The sequence below is a fragment of the Cheilinus undulatus genome, linkage group 3, assembly GCF_018320785.1.
Source record: "Cheilinus undulatus linkage group 3, ASM1832078v1, whole genome shotgun sequence".
Lineage (NCBI taxonomy): Eukaryota > Metazoa > Chordata > Actinopteri > Labriformes > Labridae > Cheilinus > Cheilinus undulatus.
In genome coordinates this window covers 51,262,409-51,286,261 of record NC_054867.1, presented here as the reverse complement: position 1 = coordinate 51,286,261, position 23,853 = coordinate 51,262,409, and the positions used below count along the sequence as shown (strand labels likewise).

At 40.7% G+C, this 23,853-nt stretch overlaps 1 protein-coding gene across 1 annotated transcript in view; it reads left to right on the top strand.

Annotated features, from left to right (window-relative positions):
• LOC121507335 (protein-glutamine gamma-glutamyltransferase 5-like) overlaps positions 1 to 23,231 on the top strand; it is an 80,233-nt gene extending 57,002 nt beyond the window's left edge. The window contains exons 5-15 of the mRNA XM_041783618.1: positions 1,727 to 1,855; positions 2,252 to 2,429; positions 4,434 to 4,566; positions 11,277 to 11,377; positions 13,601 to 13,716; positions 13,902 to 14,028; positions 14,114 to 14,361; positions 17,130 to 17,304; positions 17,394 to 17,557; positions 20,499 to 20,632; positions 23,084 to 23,231. Coding sequence (XP_041639552.1) covers positions 1,727 to 1,855; positions 2,252 to 2,429; positions 4,434 to 4,566; positions 11,277 to 11,377; positions 13,601 to 13,716; positions 13,902 to 14,028; positions 14,114 to 14,361; positions 17,130 to 17,304; positions 17,394 to 17,557; positions 20,499 to 20,632; positions 23,084 to 23,231 — 1,653 coding nt within the window. The remainder of the gene's footprint in view (positions 1 to 1,726; positions 1,856 to 2,251; positions 2,430 to 4,433; positions 4,567 to 11,276; positions 11,378 to 13,600; positions 13,717 to 13,901; positions 14,029 to 14,113; positions 14,362 to 17,129; positions 17,305 to 17,393; positions 17,558 to 20,498; positions 20,633 to 23,083) is intronic.
• The last annotated feature ends 622 nt before the right edge of the window (positions 23,232 to 23,853 follow it).

Here is a 23,853-nt window from a genome sequence, read left to right as displayed (position 1 = left end):
AGCATATGCAGAGGAAGTTTTGTATGTGGGCAGAGATTGTCTTGGGCTCATGCAGAGAAAGTTTTGAGCATGTGCAAGTTTCATGTGGGGAAAAAAAAGATGTGAGTATGGGCAGAGGAAGTTTTGTACCTTGGCAGGAAAAGTTTCCTATGTTGGCACGCGTATTTGAGCATATGCAGAGAAGGTTTTTTAGATTGACAAAGAAAGCTTTGTATGCAGGCAAAGAAAGTGGGAAAGCGTGCAATGAAATAACCTGTGGGCAGAAAATGTTTTGAGCATGTGCAGAGAATGTTTTGAGCATGTGCAGAGACATTCTTTTACGTTGACAGAGAAAGTCTTGTACACAGGCAGAGAAAGTTTCATAAATACTGAGAAAAATCAGAGTGGAAGTTTCACAAGCAAGCAGAAGCAGCCTGAATGAGAGGAGAATGAATGGAGCCTTCGCTCACAACCTTAAAAGAGCACTGGCAAGTTCTTAAATGCAATTTTTACAACAATAACTAGAAAAGCACTCAGAGAGTGCAGACCTCCACCATTAGCCCTATCTCCATATAGTGAAGAACCCTTCAAAAATTCCTGGATCCGTCCCCATGTGCCCCCCACCACGGCATTCGCTGATTACTCCCTCCCTTGTGGGATGGAAACACGGTGAGGCAAAGCATTGGCTTCACTACGAGTGCCAACAGCTTCACCCATGGTCTCACTGGACGACCGGAAGTCATGGCAGAGGGTGTATATTCCTCTATTCCTCCCAGCATTGTGAGCATTCTCGCTACAGTTCACTGTCTTTCTCTCTGTTACGCTCCAACTCATCTCCTCGACCGGGTGTGCATCTTTCAAACTCTATAAACTCCAAAACTTAGAATAGAAACATGCCCAAAAACTACTGCACCAAAAGCTGCTGCTGGGATTGAAGTTACTCATGTCCGCCATCTCCTGGTGTAAAGTGGTAAAAGCGCAGACCTCCACCATTAGCCCTATCTCCCAATAGTGCAGAATCCTTAAAAAAACTTCCTGGATACAGATGGTGATCCGGATCAGTCCCAAAATCTAATTAGTTCTTCCTTGTGCCATTTCTGACATTTCCTGAAAATTTCCTGAAAATCCGTCCACAACTTTGAGTTATGTTGCTAATAAACGAACAAACAAAATAACAAAGAAACCCAACCGATCACATAACCTCCTTGGCGGAGGTAATGACAACATAAATTTGTGTTGTGATTGTTATCAACGATGTGGGGTGGGTCCTGATACTAGACCAGTTACAAACCACTGGTTTAAACTTTTGAGTGTTTGGTACTTTGTGGGCTTGGCATAATAATTATGTTCAATCAATTAATCATGTTAAACCTTTTATAACTGTGTGTGATTTTATGAAAGTAAACATGAGGAAAGATCTTCATATGAATAGAAATAATGGACCTTTTTTGGGAAACTATGTTGATTCCATAGATTCACAGTGAGTGGTATTCCTGTAAAAAGACAGCTAAGTTTTTAACCAGACACGTATAGTGGAAAAAAGTGCAAAGATGAGCCAAAATGTTCTCCATAGGGGTGCCAACATGGACACCAACCAAAACATTTAGAAGCTTTAGAGAGATTAATCCATTAACTCAGGGACATGGAGTTATGAGCATGAATGTCCCCATTTTATTCTTTTGTTTCCCCATAATAAAGTTTACTCCCCCTGCTGTGTTTACATGAAATTCTGTCTCTTTATGTCCAGTTTGAAGACAACATGGTGACCATTGGTCAGCAACTGCTGGACCTCAACCACAAGCACAAGGAAGATCCTGCTCTGGATGTTTCTCTTCGGTGGGATCCAGCCTATGTCGGCCGTGTGATCAGTGCCATGGTAAATCCTCTGTGTTTTATACACCAGAAAGATTATTACAGCAGAGTTAAACCATACCTGGGATTATTTTAGTAAATTCAGACTTTCTGACAATCAAAGTGGGTTTTGGACACAGCCTTAGCGAGGGAAGTTGAAGAAATATAGATTTAGATTTACAGGAATGGATAACCTATGTTGAACAACTTTTTCTTATAATTATACACAGATTTTTATGCAAAATGAATTTTCTTTTACTCAGGAGTACTGCACTTTACTGGCTTTATGTGTTGTGTTTTTTTTTAACAGCATTATTATCATTATACACAAAAAACACACAAGAAATCTCGTCTTTTTAATCATACTATGTGTTACTGATGATTCAGATTCTGACATCCTTCTCTGTGTGTTTTCATGCAGATCAACAGCGAGGATGACAAAGGTGTGCTGGAGGGAAATTGGTCAGGTGATTTTTCAGGTGGAGTCAAGCCCAGTCGCTGGTCCCGCAGTCATGACATCCTTAGCCAGTGGCTTGAAACCAACAACCGTCCCGTCAAATACGGGCAGTGCTGGGTGTTTGCTGGAGTGATGTGTTCAGGTAATGTCTGACATCTCAAGCTTTTCTGCAGCTGAAAAGCATTACACTTTTTCACAACTGCAAAGACACATTTGTCAAATTTGTCCTCCCTTTTCTTTTCTTGAACTACTGAATACAAATTCCAGTCTATTGTCATAAAAATCCAACCTCAGATATTAAAGGTCACATATTTTACTTCTTTAAGACAGGTTTATATCAGTCTCAGAGGTCACCAAAACATGCCTGTGAAGTTTGTTGCTGAGAAAACACTCTAGTATTGGATTTTTGAATGTCTAACAACCCCTCTGTTTCAGCCCTGCTCAGAACGAGCTTTTTCTGTGTCTGTGGCTTTAAATGTTACTGAGCTGTCTGACTCCGCCCCTCTCTGGAAATGGATGTGGCTCTCCTGATCCTCCTCCAGTATCAGGGCAGGAGGGTGGAACTTTCTTCCAAGTGGGCAGGGCCAACTAAACCTGAGGGCGGGGCTAACTCCCCACATGACGTCACGAGGGGAACATCTGAGAACGGCTTGTTTCAGCACATATTTTCTTAAAGAGAGGGTGGAAGGGAATGGATTTTTCTTATTCTTGGGGGGATTGTAGACAGGCCAGGGGCACAAGGTATTTTTTTCTCAATACGTGACATTATAATTCTTCAGAGCAGAATGTAATGATCACTCAAGGAAAAGGTAACTTTTTGAGACGGTAGTGAGACAGCAAATAAGTTACATTTATTTAAGTCAGTGATACTTTGGAAATAAACACACTGTTCAATTTTCCAAAATAGATTTTTAAAGAATAAAACATTTTGCACACCTGAAGAGGTGCAAGAGAAGTCAGCAATCAAAACACAAAACACTGCAGCCCATTTCTACTGAACAATTCTAAAATCTTTGCATTAGTTGGACCTTCACCTTCACTCCAGCAGCTGGTCTTCTCACATCTTTAAAGACTGATGTTGAAAGAGGAGGGTACTCACAATGGTGGACATGGCTCTGTCCCCTACTTTTTACCTCTGCCAAGGAGGTTATGTGATCGGCAAGGTTTGTTTGTTAGCAACATAATTCAAGAAGTTAAGGATGGATTTTGATGAAATTTTCAGGAAATGTCAGAAATGGCATAAGGAAGAACTGATTAGATTTTGGGAGTGATCCGGATCACCGTCTGGATCCAGGATTTTTTTAAAGGATTCTGTACTATTGGGAGATAGGGCTAATGGCGGAGGTCTGCATTCTCCTATTGCTTTTCTAGTTTGGGATGTGTTGCTGGTATCCCACCCTTTTTTTTTTTTTTTTTTTTTTTACAATTGTTTTCCACATTTTACCAATTTTGTATCTTTGTTCCACTTTTGCCACGTAACACAAATTTTGACAAATTTTGACCCATTTTCATCATTTTTTTTCCATCAAGTTTTGCCAATTTAAACAAATTTTTGCCACTCTTGATACATTTTTGTCAATTTGAAACCTTTTCCAATGCTTTTTTCGGCCTGTTTTTGCCACTTCTAAACCAATTTTTGCCACTTTTCACCTACTGTTGCCTCTGTAGACCCATTAATGACACTGTTAACCTTGTTCAACTTTTTTTTTTACCCATTTGAACCATATTTCACTATTTGTTATGCCCATTTTTTGCCATTTTAGCTCATTTCTGTCAATTTCTGCCTATTTTCTGCCTCAGTTTACCCATTTTTGCCAGTTTGAACCACTTTTTCCCACTTCTTAATCCCATTTCACCATATTCTCTTCAAATTTCTGGCAGTTTAAATCAAATTCAGAATGAGTTAATATTTTCATGAAATGGTAAAATGTCTCAGTTTCAACATCTGATATGTTTTCTCTGTCCTATTGTGAATAGAATATGGGTTTATGAGATTTGGCAATCATTGACTTCTGTTTTAATTTATATTTTACACAGCGCCCCAACTTTTTTGAAGTTTGGTAGCAGGATCCCCTTTAACTGGTCTATATCTGAGAACATGAGAGGAGAAAATACTCAAGTATTTTGTATTTTTTTTGGTTCCCAGTGATGCGGTTCTTTGGAATCCCCTGCCGTGTGGTCACCAACTTTTCCTCAGCTCACGACAACAATGCCAATCTGACCATCGACAAGTTCTACGATGAGGAAGGAAACCTGCTGTTACAATCTGACAGTGTTTGGTGAGGGCACACACAAATTCAAGTTTAGAGCCTGAATAATCCACTGAGATATTAAGTACTATAACAAAAAACAGAACATTTCTCCCTGTCTGAGTTTGTATTGTAAACAGAGGCCTGTAGATGACTGTAGCTGGGAGGTGTTTGCTGGAAAACTCACCTGGACCAAAGCATGAAGCCTTAGCTAGTTCAGGTTCAAAACTGATAACAATAGAGCAGAAAATGAGGATTTTATCTCTATTTTTATGAGGAAAAGTCCAGGAGATTCAAACTGGAGACTCCAAAAAGGATTCAGGTTGGCTGACATTTTTCTATATACACTATATTGCCAAAAGTATTCACTCACCTGTCTTGACTCGCATATGAAATTAAGTGACATCCCATTCTTAATCCATAGGGTTTAATATGACGTCAGTCCACCCTTTGCAGCTTTAATAGCTTCAGCTCTTCTGGGAAGGCTCTCCACAAGGTTTAGGAGTGTGTTTATGGAAATTTTTGACCATTCTTCCAGAAGTGCATTTGTGAGGTCACACACTGATGTTGGACAAGAAGGCCTGGCTCTCAGTCTCTGCTCTAATTCATCCCAAAGGTGTTCTGTTGGGTCGAGGTCAGGACTCTGTGCAGGCCAGTAAAGTTCATCCACACCAAACTCTCTCATCCATGTCTTTACGGACCTTGCTTTGTGCACTGGTGCACAGTCATGTTGGAACAGGAAGGGGCCATCCCCAAACTGTTCCTACAAAGTTGGGAGCATGGAATTGTCCAAAATCTCTTGGTATGCTGAAGCATTCAGAGTTCCTTTCACTGGAACTAAGGGGCCAAGCCCAGCTCCTGAAAAACAAGCCCACACCATAATCCCCCCTCCACCAAACTTTACACCTGGCACAATGCAGTCAGACAAGTACCGTTCTCCTGGCAACCGCCAAACCCAGACTCGTCCATCAGATTGCCAGACGGAAAAGCACGATTCGTCACTCCAGAGAACGCGTCTGCACTGCTCTAGAGTCCAGTGGCGGCGTGCTTTACACCACTGCACTTACCCTTACCCTTTGCATTGCACTTGGTGATGTATGGCTTGGATGCAGCTGCTCGTCCATGGAAACCCATTCCATGAAGCTCTCTATGCACTGTTCTTGAGCTAATCTGAAGGCCACATGAAATTTGGAGGTCTGTGGTGATTGACTCTGCAGAAAGTTGGTGACCTCTGCTCACTGTTCGCCTCAGCATCCACTGACTTACCACTTCAGTCACTGACAGTTGACTGTGGAATATTCAGGAGTGAGGAAATTTCACAACTGGACTTGTTGCACATGTGACATCCTATCACAGTACCACGCTGGAATTCACTGAGCTCCTGAGAGCGAGCCATTCTTTCATAAATGTTTGTAGAAACAGTCTGCTGCCTAGGTGCTTGATTTTATACACCTGTGGTCATGGAAGTGATTGGAACACCTGATTTCAATTATTTGGATGGGTGAGTGAATACTTTTGGCAATATAGTGTAGCTTTGCCAATAGTTGCCTGGGAAAAAGACATTATTAAAGCAAATTCAGTCAGAGTGGATATTTGTGCAAAGTTTGAAGAAAATTCCTCAAAGCATTCTAGAAATATCAAGATCACAAGCCAGTGATGCGCCCAGTAACCTTTAACACTCAGATAATGATGAGTGTGGTGCTGTTACAGAGGTTGTACTGTGAACTCAGGCCCAGTTCAATGTAGGCAGGTATTTTTGAAACTGTGTTGGTGAAGCAGCTCACTCAGTTTCAGTCAGGAACACTCTTGTCATACATTTTGCAAAATGTTTACACAGTTTTACTTGGTGGAGAAAGCTCTGCTCTAAAGATGCTCTCTGGGTTAGCCACTTTCTAGGGAGCGCATGGCTAGAAACCCCCACATGGATGGATACATTAATGACAATGCATACTGAATACAATAAAATTAGTTCAAAAGCAATTAATCCATATAGCATGAATCTGAATATGATGGTGCAACAAGCTTTATGCTATAAAGCAGGAGGCTGGGGTGGAGGTGGTTAAGCTTTTTCAGGTGCAGCAGCATGGTGCTTCAGCGTTAATGCTAGGGATTAAGAAATACGTCATATCTAAATATATCACTGTGTGAGAGAAAGGGCTGCGATTGGCCGTGGAAGCTAGGAGGCGATAACTGGGATCAGTGGCCGTCAGCTGCTCACCGCTGGGCGTATGACTACCATGTCCTACATGAACTAACCAAGAGATTAATTTCTTAAAATCTTCACCCTGGAAGGAGTTTTCAAAAAGGTTTTAAATGACTTAAAACACTGTTGACGTGTGTATGGAAGGTCAAAACCTTTTCAAGTCAAGGTTGAGGCACCATGTTCTTTCCCTACTCTCTCATCCCTATTTCCAATTGTATCCACTAACCTCCTCCTTCAATAAAAGCTTAAAGGTAGACTACGCGACACTAGGTGTCGTAGGAGAGTAAAGCTTTGAAAATGTAAACAAAGAGGAGTTTTTGACACACCTCCGCCACTTTGAAGCCTCCCCCTTTAGCCACTTTAGTTTCTGTTGATCCTAAACACCGATCATATACAAGTTTATATGTAACGTTCAAGGCAACCTTTACTGCTAGTATCTTTTTTCAGCTGCAGTAAACCATTTCACGAGCTCTTCTTATCCTGGCCGGTTATGTTATAGCATCAATTAAACATGAAAACATCAGCTTCAAACAAGACTTGGGTGATTTGAGATAAACGAAATTTGAGACACTACCTGATATTGAGTAGAGCTACCTCTGTCTGCAGCCTCCATTTATTAGCACCAGGCTAACATTAGCACGCCTGGCTTCCATTCATTTTTACCCCACATTTATTTCAGCCGCGCTATCACACTCAGCTTAAATGTCCAACCATAAGAATAGTGCTGTGTCAATAAATCAGCACTGGACAAACATTGAGACAATGCGCACAATGAATGAAAGGATGTGGCCTACTTATGCATCCACGAGGAGCAAAGCCAGTTCTGAGTCATGCGAGAGCTTTTTAGCGTCGCGTAGGGCTCGCCACCGAGGAAACGCAAGTCCGATATTAACTCTAGTTTTTCCTTTCGCTTTGTCAGAGGGTTTCCTAGACAAATGTCGAGGCTTTTTTAGGTGGAGGGGAAGCCGGTGGCAGGCCTTCGGTCGACCGCTTCAGACTGGGTTCCGCCATTTACCCTCCTCTCACCCCGAATTTCCATATACAGCGTGCGCGCCGCGGAACGCCGGCGAATCGAACTGCGGAGCACTTCGCTCCCTCTCTAGTCTACCAGAGCATTTCCATAGCCGGCGCTCTCGACCGGCAGCGCCGCGTGCCTGGAGCGCCACTCCGCTCCGCTCCGTTTCAAATACGCTGCAGGTCTATTTCGGCGCCGGCCGCTGCCAAACCTCTTAAATTCACCGTCGTTCAGAAAGCACCAACCACGGAAGTCACAAGAGTAGAACATCCGGTTCTTTCAAAATAAAACACAATGCACGAACTCCCGACCGCAAATCATCACTTTATCAACATTACCTCTCATCCTGCAACGAGAGCAAAGGGTCACCGAGAGGTCAGTGGGTCACCGAGCTACAGTGGCACGTTTGACGAGGAAAAGTTAAGTTTTGGGAATATTTAGCCAAAGAATTTTGCATAAAACCATAGATCCTTTAAGCAAACATGAGCCTTTTGACTTCCTAATGTACTCACTCAATGAAGGAAGCAATAATATCATGGACTTATACCGGAAAGGATGATAAATTAACCCCAAAAGGTAAAATAGTCCGCTGTTGACATGCTATTCCTGCGTGAAGGTGCAGTTCTCCCGTGATCTCTTCCTGATGATCAGGGCTGCGCGTCGCGGCGCAGCGCTCTAGACTCGCTTCCAGTGGGCGAGGTCGCTCCCTTTCGGTCGGAGCAACCCCGCGACGCTTCGGTGCGCGGCGCGCACGCTGTATATGGAAATTCGGGGTCAGCTCTTTGGGAGAAACATTTATCTGCAGCAGCACTGCTGCCCCTGGAGGCGCATCTAGGAGGAGAGGGGCGTGTGCCAGAGGAGAAGGTTACCGCCCCAATCCGGTCCGGACAGAGTTTTAAACATCCCATATAAACAAAACTACAGGGTACCGAAGTTTTAATTCAGTGTGCTGATACTGTACTCAGAAAAACATTTGCATAGCATATATTGATTTTTATTACATTTAAGTGTAAAATGTCGAGTATTCTACCTTTAAAAAGCACCAAAAAAGGCATTGTGAGTGCAGAAACAGCTTATATAGTTATTTTATTTTGTTTTTTTTTTCTTGAAATGTAAAGAAACACAGACCTTAAAGTCAGGCAAAGAATTTAAAAAATTGACTTTTCATCTCTATCACATGATAAGGTCAGTGTTGAAGTCTTCTGTAAGCCTGAAGCGTTGCCTCAGAATCCAATGGGAGTGTCAAGAACCAACAAGACACCAACCTCACTGGCATTATGAAATAAACCAAATAAACTCTGCCAAAATCCCCAGGGGTTTAATGGTTCCAGTTTTATAGGTCACACTGGTCTGTCTGTCTGTTGTTTCTTGCTGAGTTATGAGCTAAATCTAGTGTTTGGTAGTGGCCATCACCCCCAGTCTTTTATCTACCTATAAAGATGTCAGTGTTGTCTGTTGTGGTGTAGTGATTTAATGATACGTTGACAGCTCTTTGTGAGGGTCATCTAAGGTCTGTGCATCTGCTAAAAATTATAGAACTGAGTTAGTGATGCACTGATGCATCGGTGGAACATCGGCATTGTGAATGCTCTTTGGCCTGTTGGCAAAATATGCAACATGTGCCGATGACGGATGCCAATGCATGTCAAATATGGAAAACAGACAAATGTGAAGTGCATGCTGTTGTGAGAGTCAGTGCTAAAATGTAACCACTGTCAGACAGCGGTCACAAGACAGGCTTTTGCTGCAAGGTCCACACCCTCCAGCTGACTCTCCAGGTGAAGATGAAGATTGCAACAGGATGTCTCATGCTGGTAGAAATAGGCTAGATTTAACATGATGCAAAGCCACGGAAAAGAAACACTCAGCAAAGATATGCCACTGCAAGAGCACAGCAGCAATGCTGGCCTTACACTAGAGTAGTTTGCTCAAAAAAACTTTTAAAATAATTTCAAAAGACTGACATCTGAGGTCCTCTCTCATCTAAAGACTTTTTACCAGCAAGTCACTGAGTTTGTAGTCACAGACTAGGATTTTGTGAAGATTGGGGATCACAAGACTAGTGTACGATTCCTTTTGAGATTATTTCCCATCATGCATCTGGTTGCATCAACTTTTGGGTAGAGAGCAAGATGTAGAAGGAAATTAACCTGACACGCCAGAAAGCTTCAACAGGAAACGTTTAAGAAAAGGCAGAGGCTTTGAAAAAAACTAAGAGTGTGATTGGATGAACATTCTGGCTATCACATCTCCACGGGCCAATCAGAGCAACAAAACACGTGACGTAGCTGCTATCGAGGTGCGCGTGCGCAGCTACTTAGGAATAACGCGAAACATGGCGACTATAGACATGTAAGTACTCGACTTTTGTCATTTTTGAAAAGAAAACAACTCACTGCTGTTCTTTGTTCTTCTTTTGACAAAGAAATGTCGTCAAGTTCTGATAAAACTGGCGCTTTAGCAGCATCCACGCTAATCTTTTCCTCCATAACTGCACCAGCTCTTGCTGCTGCTTCTTTATTTCACGACTCTGGTGCTGCGCCTGAAAGTACTGCCTATCGACGCTGATTGGTCCTGTCAGTTTCTAACTGGACCCAAACGGTTTAGATGGGAGCTTTGCAAGATGGATTCGCCAGTGAGAAACAAGGAAACAGGTGTATCCATCTGCTTTGCAAGGTTAATGCATAACATCTCTGCTGCAAAAAAAGTTTTAAACTTGTATTTGGGCACAAATTTCATGTTAAAGAAATATTGCACCTTCTTCAATTTGAAAATTGCAGCAAGCGGGCGTATCAATCTGCTTTGCAAGGTTAGGAGATAGAGATTGCATATAAGTTATTATCTCTTATAATCTGATGTTTTTCAATCATTTACATAGTAAAAATGAAGGGAAAGTTAAAAACTGAAGCTTGTACAACATACTGCAACAACCAAAGAACAATCCCAGAAAAACACTGTTGGGGTTTTTACTTTGAAAAACTCAGTGAAGGTTTACCATACCTCATGTCAGCCTGAAACAACAGACGACGGTGCAGAGATCTGACTGCAGCTCTGAACAGAAAAGTTTTCCCATCTTTTGAGTTCTGAGTGGACACTCAGCAACTTCAGACTGTTCTATGCTCATGTTCATTTTTTGAAAGGTTCACTGTTTTAACCTGCTTACATAAAACACTGACACCCATTGGTTGTGGATGATGGTCTCATCACTGAAAACACAATTTGCATAAAACCAGACTAAATATTTCTGACCTTACTGTGATGCCATGCTGCTTCACAACCATCGTACATCGCTGTAATCATACTAGTGTTGTGACAAAGAAACTTATTTTTGTTCCAAATGAAGAATATCAGTGTGTTAGAACAAACCAAGAGCTGAAGCCACTCTAATGATGAACTCTTTTGATAGTGTTAACCTCGTTTCCAAAATAGGGATGTTCAACAAAGACCAGATCAAACTGCCGTCAGAGAGATTCCTCAGTGGTATGGATGATCTTACATGGACTAAATGCAGTGTTGTTTCAGGAACTTCCACGTGTGGACAGAAGGGTGGATGAAGCGGCATGACAAGGAAGAGTACGGCGGCTGGCAGGTTTTGGATCCAACACCTCAGGAGCTGAGTGATGGTATGGATTCTGTTATTCATCCTGATAAACTTTAACTGGGATGCATTTCCCTCCCTGCGCTTATGGCCTGATTTCGTTTCCATGTTTCATGTGTTGACATTTCTTTTACATAAATGCTTTAAAGGCACAGTGAAGAAATAAAGACATAAGAAAGTGTCTTTACAATAATAAAACTAGTATTTCATCTTCTAAATGACCTTCAGACCTCCTAAAAGTCATTAACTTTAGCTAAAGCTAACTTTGCTATGCTGGCTTCATAATGAATGTTACTACATAAGCTAGTGTAGCTAAGTTAGCTTTAGCGTTGGAGCTTTAGCAGATGTAGCAAAAGCTAACTTAGCTACGTAGATAACGTAGATATGTGATTGCATCATGCAGGCGCCGTAGACAAGAGGTGCAGTCGTGACTGAAGATGAATGTAAGTCAATGACAGCGAGAGGTATGTCCACGGTTAAAAAGGTCCTAACTCACTGAAAAATTCACTAATCTCCAAGCCGTTGGACACTTGATCCAATGAAAAACACAGGATTGCATTCTGAAATCCTTAACCTAATATAAGGTTCAAGTGCTTCTGTATAACATTGGTCCTCAACATGGGGGGGGGGGGTCGCACTGAGAAGGAGGTCACCAGATGCTTTAAAAGATGAATGATATTTTTTAAATGATGTTTTCCCACTAGATTTAGTTACTGTTGTTTTCCGCTTTTCACCAATTTTGCACAATTTGCACCCTTTTTTGCATCTTTTTCCCACTTTTGCCACTTAACACAAATTTTGACCGATTTTCATCACTTTTTCCCACCAAGTTTTGCCATTTTAAACAACTTTTTTGTCACTCTTAATATATTTTTGTCAATTTAAACCTTTTCCAATGCTTTTTTCTGCCTGTTTTTGCCACTTGTAGACCAATTTTTTTCAACTTTTCACCCACTGTTGCCCCTGTAGACCCATGATTGACACTATAAACCTTGTTATACCATTTTTTACCCATTTGAACCACATTTCACTATTTGTTATGCCCATTTTTTTGCCAGTTTAGCTAATTTCTGTCAATTTCTGCCTATTTTCTTCCTCAGTTTACCCATTTTTGCCAGTTTGAACCACTTTTTCCCCATTCTTAATCCCATTTCACTATGTTTTCTACTAATTTTTGCCAATTTTAAACCAACTTTTGTCCATTTTAACACTTTATCCTGCCTGTTTTGGCACTTTTAAACTAATTTTTGCCACTTTCCACTTATTGTTGCCACTGTAGACCCCTTAATACCACTATTAACCCCTTTGCGCTAATTGTTTACCCAGTTTTTCAATTTTAACCACATATCACTATTTATCCTGTCCCTTTTTTGCCAGTATAACTAATTTCTGCCAATTTCTGCCTATTTTTCTGCCTCAGTTTACCAATTTTTGCCAGTTTGACTCACTTTTTCCAACTTCTAATCCCATTTCACCATATTTTCCACCAATTTTTGCCACTTTAAACCCATTTCTGCCACTTTTAATCCCCTCTTACCACTTTTTGTGTCTGTTTTTGCCATTTTGTGCTTATTTTTTGCCACTTTAATCTTCTACTTTCTATTTACTGTAAACATCCCAGTTCACCACCTTTTCCAACACGGCACAAATGACAGAAAAGAAGATATATATTTGTTGCTTCGATAAGAGTGGTTATTTTTCAGTTTAAATGTAAAATATGGATATCACAACTTAACTTCACGATGGACCATGATTTTGCTGACCATCACAAAAAGTTCTCCATTTAATCCCCCATTTTTGGGCAGCTTGGTCTGCAAATGACCTGTCTTGAATGTTCATGGCTGTGTTCAACCACCTTCAGGTACAGTGGGGGTCCCGGGTCTCTGGCACCTTTATTTTGGGGGTTGGGGGCTGAAAAGGTTGAGAACCATTGCTGTATACCACAAACAGCAACTTTTATATTATAATGACCATTATACTTGGCAAATATTATGATATGGAAGCATATTGCACATAACGAGAAAAAACAGTTTATTTTCAAAAGATCACAAAGATGCTCCTGACACTTTAACTCGTTGCTGAGGAAACTGAGATGCTCAAGTTCATATAAACATAGTCATTGCCAAGGTTCTGGTGTGAGATACAGTATATCTCCCCTTTGAAGCTCTTGGACACAAAACGTCCCATAATTTCATTTCATTTCAGATGTCTGTCCAAATTCTAATTTCTGTGTCTCTCTCTCCTGTAGGTGTTTACTGCTGCGGTCCATCCCCAAAGCTGGCCATCCTGAAGGGACACACAGATGTAGACTACGACACCTCGTTTGTCTATGCTGAAGTCAACGCTGACTGCAACGACTGGCTGGTCAGTAAACACAGCTTGAATCCATCATCATGAAAATAACAGAGCAAATACCACGGCATTTAGTGAAAAAGACAACAGCATGAGAGAGAAGGAAATTATAAGCCCAGAAAGCCGCAGGCAGTTCTGATAAATGAGTAGACTTTAGCTGAATATTTTCTTCTGGTTTCAAACGTTTGTCCTTTCAGGTCAAAGACGATGGTACATGCGAGAAGATGGAGACTGACACCGACAGAGTTGGTCAGCGTATCTCCACAAAAGCTGTGGGCAGTGATGAAAGAGAGGACCTCACCCTCACCTACAAACCCCAAGAAGGTGAGTCAGCCAAAATAAAGCATATAAAACACACAAGAGGTGGATGATCTGACCTGAAACAATGGCTCAATCATTTCTCTTACAGGAACATATAAAGAGAGAATAAGCTTTGTAAGAGCCCTCATCAGAAACTACAAAATCCTTAAAAAGATCAGAGAGGAGGAAAGGAGGACTGAAGAGGCGGAGAGGGGGACAACAGACTCTGTGGCAGGGGCGGGGGAACCAACGAGACCATCAGCAAACACCCCACCTGACGTAGGAGGATCAGCTGAAGTCGCCCCCACACCACCACCATCACCACCACCACCCAAAGTGAACATCTCATTTGAAGAGGTAACTAGAGATGATAATATTACTAGATTTCAACAAACATAAAAAAACCCTGCATTGTTCCAAATTATAACGCACAACAGAGTATCAAAACATTTTATAGGTTGTAAAGAACTGAAAATGGTCATTTGTTAAATTTGCAGCATTAGGAGGTCATATTTACTGAACTCAAAGCTATTTCAATCAATAACATTTTACAGGCCAAGTTGCATGTTAACATAGGAGCCCTTCTTTGCCATCACCTTCACAATTCTTGCATCCATTGAACCTGTGAGTTTTTGGAGAGTTTCTTCTTAAATTTCTTTGCCAGATGCGAGAATGAGCTGCTGTTTTGATGTGAACTGCCTCCCACCCTCATAGATCTTTAGCTTGAGGATGCTCCAAAGGTTCTCAGTAGGGTTGAGGTCAGGGGAGGATGGGGGCCACACCATGAGTTTCTCTCCTTTTATGCCTATAGCAGCCAATGAAACAGAGGTATTCTGCAGCATGAGATGGTGCATTGTCATGCATGAAGGTAATTTTGCCATGGAAGGCACTGTTCTTCTTCTTGTACCATGGAAGACCATGGTCAGTCAGAAACTCTATATACTTTGCTGAGGTCATTTTCACACCTTCAGCACTCTCCCCAGGATTCCAGCCCAAAACTTGACTCCGCCTCCTGGTGGCCATCCACCAACCATCCTCTAATCCATCTGTTAGAATTTTGCGCTGTTCTCTTATTGGCAGAAGGACAAAGAGAGCATTAGTTCGGCTTAAATGGTCATTGACCCAAAGTTTATTAAGGATTACATATAAAGTTTACAAAATGTCACAAAGATCACCCATCTGTGTGTCCCAGTGAGCTCCCAGAGCAGAGAGCTCCTGACCCTCGATAAGTGTGTCCTTTATCTTCAGGGGAGGATCCTCCTCTACCTCCTGACAAGGAGGAGTCCTGTGAATCACGTCACTTCCGAGTCCAGTGTGGCCTTCTCAGTGTGTAACAAAGAGTGGTCTCACTATGTTAACCTTAGCTGTCATCATCACTGTATACAAAAGAGCCACTCACTTGAAACTCTAACCTTAGCAGACAAAAATGTTAACTGTATATGGAAAATACAATGTGTTATCTTGTAATATCTCACACATCCATCTGGACCATCCAGGGTTGCACGGCACTCATCAGTAAACAAGACTGTTTGAAAGTGAGTCTTCATGTATTTCTGGGCCCACTGCAACCGTTTCTGCTTGTGAGCACTGGTTAGGGGGGGCTGAATAGTAGGTTTATGCATGACTGCAAGCCTCTGGAGGATCCTACACCTTGAGGTTGGTGGGAATCCAGAGGCACCAGCAGCTTTAAATACCTGTTTGCTGCTTTGTAATGACATTTTAGCAGCTGCTCTTTTAATTCAATGAATTGTCTGGCAAACCTTCCTCATTATGCCTTTATCTGCACGAACCCGTCTGTGCTCAGCCACAAATTTCTTCACAGTACGATGATCACACTTAAGTTTTCCTGAAATATCTCATGTTTTCATTCCTTGTACAAGACATAGCACTATTTGAGGCTTTTCAGCAGCAGAGGTCCTTTCTCTTTCCCACATTGCTGAAACCTGTGGCCTGCTTAATAATGCGGAATGTCCTCCTTAAGTAGTTTTCTTTTCATTGGGCTCACCTGGCAAACTAATGGTCACAGGTGTCTGAGATTGATTTCACTGTTCCAGAGAGCCCTGAGACACAACACCATCCATGAGTTTCACTGAAAAACAAAAAACTAAATGTTTATGACACTACCATCTAATTTGCATATTAACTCTGAATGCGGTGTTGTGATCGTGCATGTCATTCACACCCAAACATGGAATGCTTTTCTGGGTGTTGTAACAGGATATTGGCAGTGAGGCTTTGCAGCCGAAGGCATTAACAGTCGCTGTCTCCCAGTCTGCTTCATCTATAACAGGACAAAAACATATATAATCCAATTATTAAATCCAATTATTATGAGGTGCACCTTCTCAATCATTTAATGGTATGAACACATAAAGCATATGGGATAAAAAAGGATTGCAAATGAGCAGGTGCTTTTTAAACTAGTCAAGAGCTCCAGGAAATCACAAGATCTCGATCTTCGAAAAAAAAAAAAAGTATTAAATATATTTTGTGATTTTATTCTTGTTTGCACAAATCCATACCTGCCATTCAGCTACAGAAATTATATAGCTGGAGATAAAGTCTGCAGGATTATCTCCTACTCCTTAGCAGGGGATGTTAAAGTGCTAACATTCTTTTTAGAATCAAAATTTGTTTCATCATTACATCAGTCAGGGTCAGTCAAGAGTCCCTGCCCCAAGTGAAGGAGTTCAAGGTTACGCATCCATCTGGAAAACCTTCAATACTAAGCATTTGGGAAAGGGCAGAGGATTTGAAAAAAACTCAGAGTGTGATTGGATGAACGTTCTGTCTGTCACATCTTTACGGGCCAATCAGAGCAATATAACATGTGATGTAGCCAGGACCGAGGTGCGCGTGCGCAGCTCCTTTGACCTTATGGTTTGGTTTACTCTGATATCTTTGACAGCTGTGAGGCCTTTTATTGAGAGCTTTCCAAATCATGTCCAGTCAATTTAATTTAGCACAGGTGGACTCCAATCACGGTGTAGAAACATCTCAGCAAAGATCAGAGAAATGGGAGGAGCCTAAGCTACATTTACAGAGTTAATGTAAAGGGTCTGAATACTTCATGAATGCACTGTATATAAAATCCTCCTTTGTCCCAATTCTTTCCTTTTTCTTAGGTGTCAAAGCCAATAAACGGTAAGGATGTCTGCCTGAATCTGAAGCTTAACAGTGAAAGTACCAAAGAAAGACCACTGATCATCAAATACAACGTTCAAGCCATGAATCACAACGGACATCCAAACAAGAGCATGCTCAAAGACAAGAAGGAGGAGACACTGCTGCCTGGGAAAGGTGACAGATTTATCTCAAAGGATTGGAGAAAAACTCTACTGACTGGTTAGAATTGAGATAAACTGACTAAATCTCTCCTTTTCTTGAAGATCTGACCATCCCAATCGTGGTCAAGTTCTCAGACTACTGTAAACCCATGTTGGAGAGTGACGGCATGAAGGTTTCTGTCATCGTCAAGGACCAAAAGAACCCAGATCACCCCTACCACGCTGACGATGACGTGGTCCTGGAGGACCCTCCAATCTCTGTCATGGTATATAGACAAAGTCTTTCTTTCTTTCTTTAGTCTTTTCTTTCTTTCTTTTTTTCCTTCCTTCCTTCCTTCATCCTTTTGTCTTTTCTTTCTTTTTTTCTTCTTTCCTTCCTTTCTTTCTTCCATCTTTTCTTTCTTTCTTTCTGGACGTGTCCCCTGATGGCGTTCTCCTTTGGGACTGGGATGATTGTAGAGGACTTCAGGCAGAATGGGACATTTGTTTAAAAAGACGGTTAACGGAGTGTTTTGAAACAGCATGGCAGACCTCCAATACCTGCGTCTAATAACTGCATAAAAATACAGAAACGTTTATAGAAAACCAATAGTCACATGCATAGTTTGAGGCATCATATTTGCCTCATGCATTCATAGTTGACATTATATCTGCTGTTTCTGATGCAGTGTGCAACAAAAGCACATAAAAACTATTGTATATGCTCATTTTTTCTTCTCTAGTATCGGTATCAGTTTAGCCTGCAGGCTAGGGACTGTCATCATCAGTGACTTTTGTGTCCACTGTGGGTTGTTGTGTAAGAGAAATATGTTTAGTCCTGCTTGAGCTGCAGTAGGCTTCACTCGCTCTAGTACGCCTCAATTAAAAAGCATTCAGCTGCCAGAAATTCCCGCCCTTATGCTTCAGCTTAAAGTCTAGGTTTAAATGCTGCTGGTTATGAATCAAAGAAGTCTTTTATAGAACGACCTACAAAAGCAAACCAGGTGGTTAGTGTATGTCATACAGTTTTAAGATACACGAATCACAACTACCAGTGATTGTATTTTCCATTGCAAAGATTCATGCTGAGTGATTCATCTGATGCTTTAAAGGCAGTCAGATTATAGGTGTGTGCAATGTGTCTCCAGTTTGTAGGATATGATTAGGTATTATCAGCTTAGATTTTGAGAGATTAAAAGAAGATATTTCACGGAAAAACACACCAAATATAGGGGCAAAATTATGAGGCTGCATATTATATAGTACACAAAGTTGAAAAATGCAAATAAAGAAAAAGGAGGAAAAGAGGGAAGAGGGAGATGCATGAAGAGAGAAGAGGAAGATGCTTACAGAGAGAAAAAGGAGATAAGGTAAAGGGGTAAAGAGAGAGATGCAGGAAGGGAGATGCAGACAGAGGGAAAGGAAATAAAGTAAAAGAGACGAGTGAAGAGAGAATTTGGAGATGCAGAAAGAAAAGAGGGAGGTGCAGAAAGATAAGAGATGCTGAAAAAAAGATGAGTATGCTGCATTAATAGAGAAGAAAAGCACTGTATGAATAATGGAAAAGGAGATGCATGAAAAAAGAAAAGGGAGATGCAGAAAGAGAGAAAAAGGGGAATGGGAAAAGGAGAAGAGGGAGGTGCAAACAGAGAAAAATGTAAGATGAAATAAGAGAGGAGGGTGTAGGAAGAAAAAGACATGCAGAAAGAGAAAAGATTGAGATGCAGAGAGAATAAAGGGTTGCACAAAAAAGAAGAGAGATGGATGAAAAGAGTCAAAGGAGATGCAGAAAGAGAAGAAGGTGATACAGAAAAAGAAAAGCAATGCAGACAGAGAGAAAAGAGAGGTGCATAAATGGTGAAAAGAAGATGTAGACAGAGAAAAACAGGGTGACAGAAGAGATTGTGCAGAAAGAAAAAGAGCATGCAGAAAATGAATAGATGGAGATGAAGAGAAAAGATAGAAAAGCAGAAGGAGAAGAGCGAGATGTATGAAGAGAGGAAAAGGAGATGTAGAAGAGGAAGGGGAGGTGAAGAAAAGATGAGAGAGATGCAGAAAAAAAGTGTGATGCATGAATAGAGAAAAGGGAAACATAGAAATAGGGAAGAGGGAGATGCAGACAGAGAAATAGGAGGCGATAGAAGAGGAGGGGATAGTACTAACCTGACACGCCAGATAGATTCGTTTCACACATCCATCCATGGAAAACCTCTCATACACAGCGTTTGGGAAAGGGCAGAGGCTTTGAAAAAAAAAAAACTTGGAGGGTGATTGGATGAACATTATGTCCGTCACATCTTTATGGGCCAATTAGAGCAACACGTTGACGTGACGTAGCTATACGGAGATGCAAGAACTGCATTTCGCGAACCTGTAAACATGTCACGACTTTTGTGGTTTTGAAAAGAAAACAACTCACTGCTGTTCTTTGTTCTTCTTTAAACGAAGAAATGTCATCAAGTTCTGATCAAAGTGGCGCTTTAGCAGCATCCACACGAATGTCTTCCACCATATCCACACCAGCCTCTTCTTGCTGCATTCGTCACGACTCTGCTGCGCCTGAAAGCACTGCTCCTTGTCACTGACTGGTCCTGTCACTTTCTAACCAGGCCCAATCGGTTCAGACAGGAGCTTTGCAAGATGGAATTTCGCCAGTGAGAAACACGGAAGCGGGTGTGCTCATCTGCTTTGCAAGGTTAGGATAGTGCAGGAAGATAAAGAGAAATGCAACAAGAGCAGAGAGGGATGCATGAAGTGAGAAAGAGGAGATGAAGAAGGAAATACAAGGGGGATTCTGAAGGAGGGGCAGAAAAAGAGAAAGAAATGCAGAAAGAGAGCTGTCTGTGTTTTTAGAGGGATTTCTAGATGATGACTGTAACTCAGACATTCACAGTGGGATCTAAAGCCATAATGAGTTGGAAGTGGCTGAATGTGGTCCTTCTGTGACCCATGCTAGAGAGGCAAAAACTGGTGACAACCACCTTAAACAGGCTGCTAAGGAGGCTGGCTTTGCTAACCATGAGATGACAAAGAATGTCACAGTCACAGTGCAGATAATCAACGATATTGAATGTTCTACACCAATGCAATCCTTATGTTTTGTGTTTTGGGGAAAATTAAAGTTTCTGTAAGAGAGTTGAAAATACGGTAACCTTAGGCAGGATATCTTTAGAGTTGTAAACAGCTTTACTGAGTGTTTCAATGATCTTCTAATTGTTTTGTTTTCAGATTCCTGGTAAAACCAAAGTGGGAAAATGTTCAGCGGCAGAGGTCAGTTTCATGAACCCTGTGAATGAGACACTGAAGGACTGCACACTTACCATCTTTGGAACCGGTCTCTGGAAGGGAGAGTACAAAGTCCAGTAAGCACACTTTATTATAAAAGATAATGTTACAAAAACAATGAATTCAAGGTCTGCAGCTCCCAGTCCTGACGTCAAAGACTGTGTTAATTTGATCAAAATATGACTGTTTTGAGCAAACATTACAGCACCAGAATACTGACAGACAGCTGACAGGGATCCTCAGATCGTTAATGTTAACTATTTAGCATTCATCTAAGCTTTGATGAGGAATTTCTCGCACTTCGTTTCCCGAACAGCAGCATTATTGACCCAAACACATCCTAAATTCATCAATATCCGTACTTTGTAGACTTTCATTGAAAAGGCAGTGGAAGGAGAAGGATAATCCTCTACTGTTATATATAGATACCAGTAGATATACCAGCATGCAAATCAATCGATCAGTCTTTGTATGGTGCCAATTCATAACCAAAGTTATCTCGTGACACTTTACAGAAAGGGCAGGTCTAGACTGACTCTCTGATGTCGCCTATTATTATAAAGACCTGCATCAATCACCATGAGCTCAGCATTAGCTGTATTTGACTCTGTCACAGAGCTGAGAAAAACCTTCCAATAGTGCAGGAGTGTCAAACTCAATCACAGAGGAGTCCGGATTCTGAATTAACCCTGTTGTATCATATTTGATACATACTTTTATGATACCTCTCTCTAATCAATATGATCAATAAATTACTACAAAAAATTCTGAATACAATCTGATAAATCATAAAAATGCCCTCAAGTGGATAGCCAGACTGTCAAACTCATTTTTCACCAGTAATAAATTATGGGGAAAAAAATGAGTAATTATGACAAACAATTTTGAGATTTAAAAAGTCAAAATAATCAGTTAAGGCTCAAAATCTAAGATAAAAATCAAACTTATTTGTTCAAAAGGTCAAAACATGAAATTAGATGTTAAAATAATGCTTTTAAAAGGCAAATATATAAAAAAGAGTCCGATCATGTCTTTAAGGCAAAAATATGGCTTTAAATTGAAAATGGTGCACCTGAAAGGTCAAAATATGATATAAAGGTTGAAATAATAAATTGAAAAGGTCAAAATATTAGATAAAAAGTGAAAATACTCAATTGAAAAGGTCAAAATATTAGAAAAAAATCAAAATAATAAATTGAAAAGGTCAAAATTTGTGATAAAAGTAAAAATAATAAATTGAAAAGTCAAAATATGAGACTAAAAGCCTTTTTTTTTTAATTGAAAAAGCCAGAATATTAGAAAAATTCAAAATACACAATTCAAAATGGTTTAAATATGAAATAAGACTCCAAATAATAAATTCATGAATAAAAAATAAAGTCATTATTGTGAAATTGAAAACATGAAATGAAAGCACAAATGATTTCTTCCCCCACATTTTTTCATCTAGTTATTTTTACTCTTTATTTATTTATTTATTTATTTTTTATATTTTTATGACTTAAGGATATTTCATATCATCAAGGTTAAGTTAACATTTTTATACTGGAGGAAATCCACAGACCTCATATTTTAGGGCCAGTTATACACCGCCTGGCCAAAAAAAAAGTTGCCACCTGGATTTAACTAAGCAAATACGTACGAGCCTCCTATTGGATAATTATTGCATGGGCGATTATCTTTCAGCTGGCAACAAGTTATTTAACCCCATCTGATGCAATGAGTAACTTCTCATTTCTTAAAAAATGGATTTTTTTCTTTCCTAATGGCACGGGCATATTCCAAGATGACAATGCCAGGATTCATTGGGCTCAAATTGTGAAAGAGTGGTTCAGGGAGCATGAGACATCATTTTCATGCATGGATTGGCCACCACAGAGTCCAGACCTTAACCCCATTGAGAACCTTTGGGATGTGCTGGAGAAGGCTTTGCGCAGTGGTCAGATTCTCCCATCATCAATATAAAAATTAATGCAACACAGGATGGAAATAAATCTTGTGACATTGCAGAAGCTTATCAAAAGAATGCCACAGCAAATGCGTGCTGTAATCAAAGCTAAAGGTGGTCCAACGAAATATTGGAGTGTGTGACCTTTTTTTGGTGGCGACTTTTTTTTTGGCCAGGCAGTGTGTATTGCAACGCAGTATTAGCATTAGCAGCTAGAATGATAAGCTGAATTCTGGCTGGGACTTTCCTGATTGCAGTGATTTTAAATAGTGTCCCTGTGCTGTAGAAGAGTCCAGAGGGACAAAAGTTTAGTTTAAATTCATATCTGAGTTTCCTGCAGTTATCAGATTATGTAAACACACTTTATTTTTAATCACCTGAACAATAAAATGCCCTGTGCTGCAGCTCAACATAGTGGTCAGTGGTAGCTGCTTATGTCCTGGGCTTTCTTGACCTCCAAGCTTCCGCACAGTCACATGGCTGACAGTGAAAAGTACGACTTATTCTTGAAATATCTGGTAATTACCAGCACATGACAGCATTAGAGAGACATCACTTAACTCTGCATTTCTACCCTCAGACTTGACGACTTGAACCCAGGCTCACGGATAAGTGTCAAGATCCCTTTCACCCCCTACAAGACCGGAGAAAGGAAAGTGGTGGCTGACTTTGACTGCTCCGTCTTCAGAGACATCAAAGGCAGCTGCACCGTCAAGGTTATGGAGTAAACTCTCAGGTTGACTCAGGAATTACTCTATGAGTTAGATTCATCAGAGCCTGTGTCCATAGCTGTTTTGTGCTGGCAGCTTTCACAACCTCTGTCACAGCAGTTTCTTTTGCATTGCTATGTTCGCTGACTTCTGCTTTCCTACATATTACGGGTAAGGTCTATTTCAAATGTTGTTTTTGTTTTTTCCTTATTCAAGGGAATATAAAAAAAAAAAAACTTTGAAAACAATGTAAAGGAATTCTGTCTTGCCAGCTGTAGACTTTAAAACTTTCTCTGAGTCGGATCAGTTTCACTTCTGCCATTGCTGTTGACAAAGCTGGTAGCATAGGTCCCGCTCCTTCTTGATTTTAACTGACTGGTGGTGAGGTGCATTGACGAGTATGCAAGAGAAGTATTTCAGTTTTTGAGTGCTAAAAGCGGATCCATCCATCCATTTTCTTCCAATCATCTGAGGACCCGAGTCAACCAGATATCCCTGTCTCTAGTGCCGTTTTCCAGCTCTTCCTGGAGATTGTGAGGCGACAATACATGCCGCTGCAGTATGAAGCAATAAATACGCAAAGTATGACATTACCCTTTTTAATATGACTACAATAGAGATAAATGTAGAAAAAAAGGGT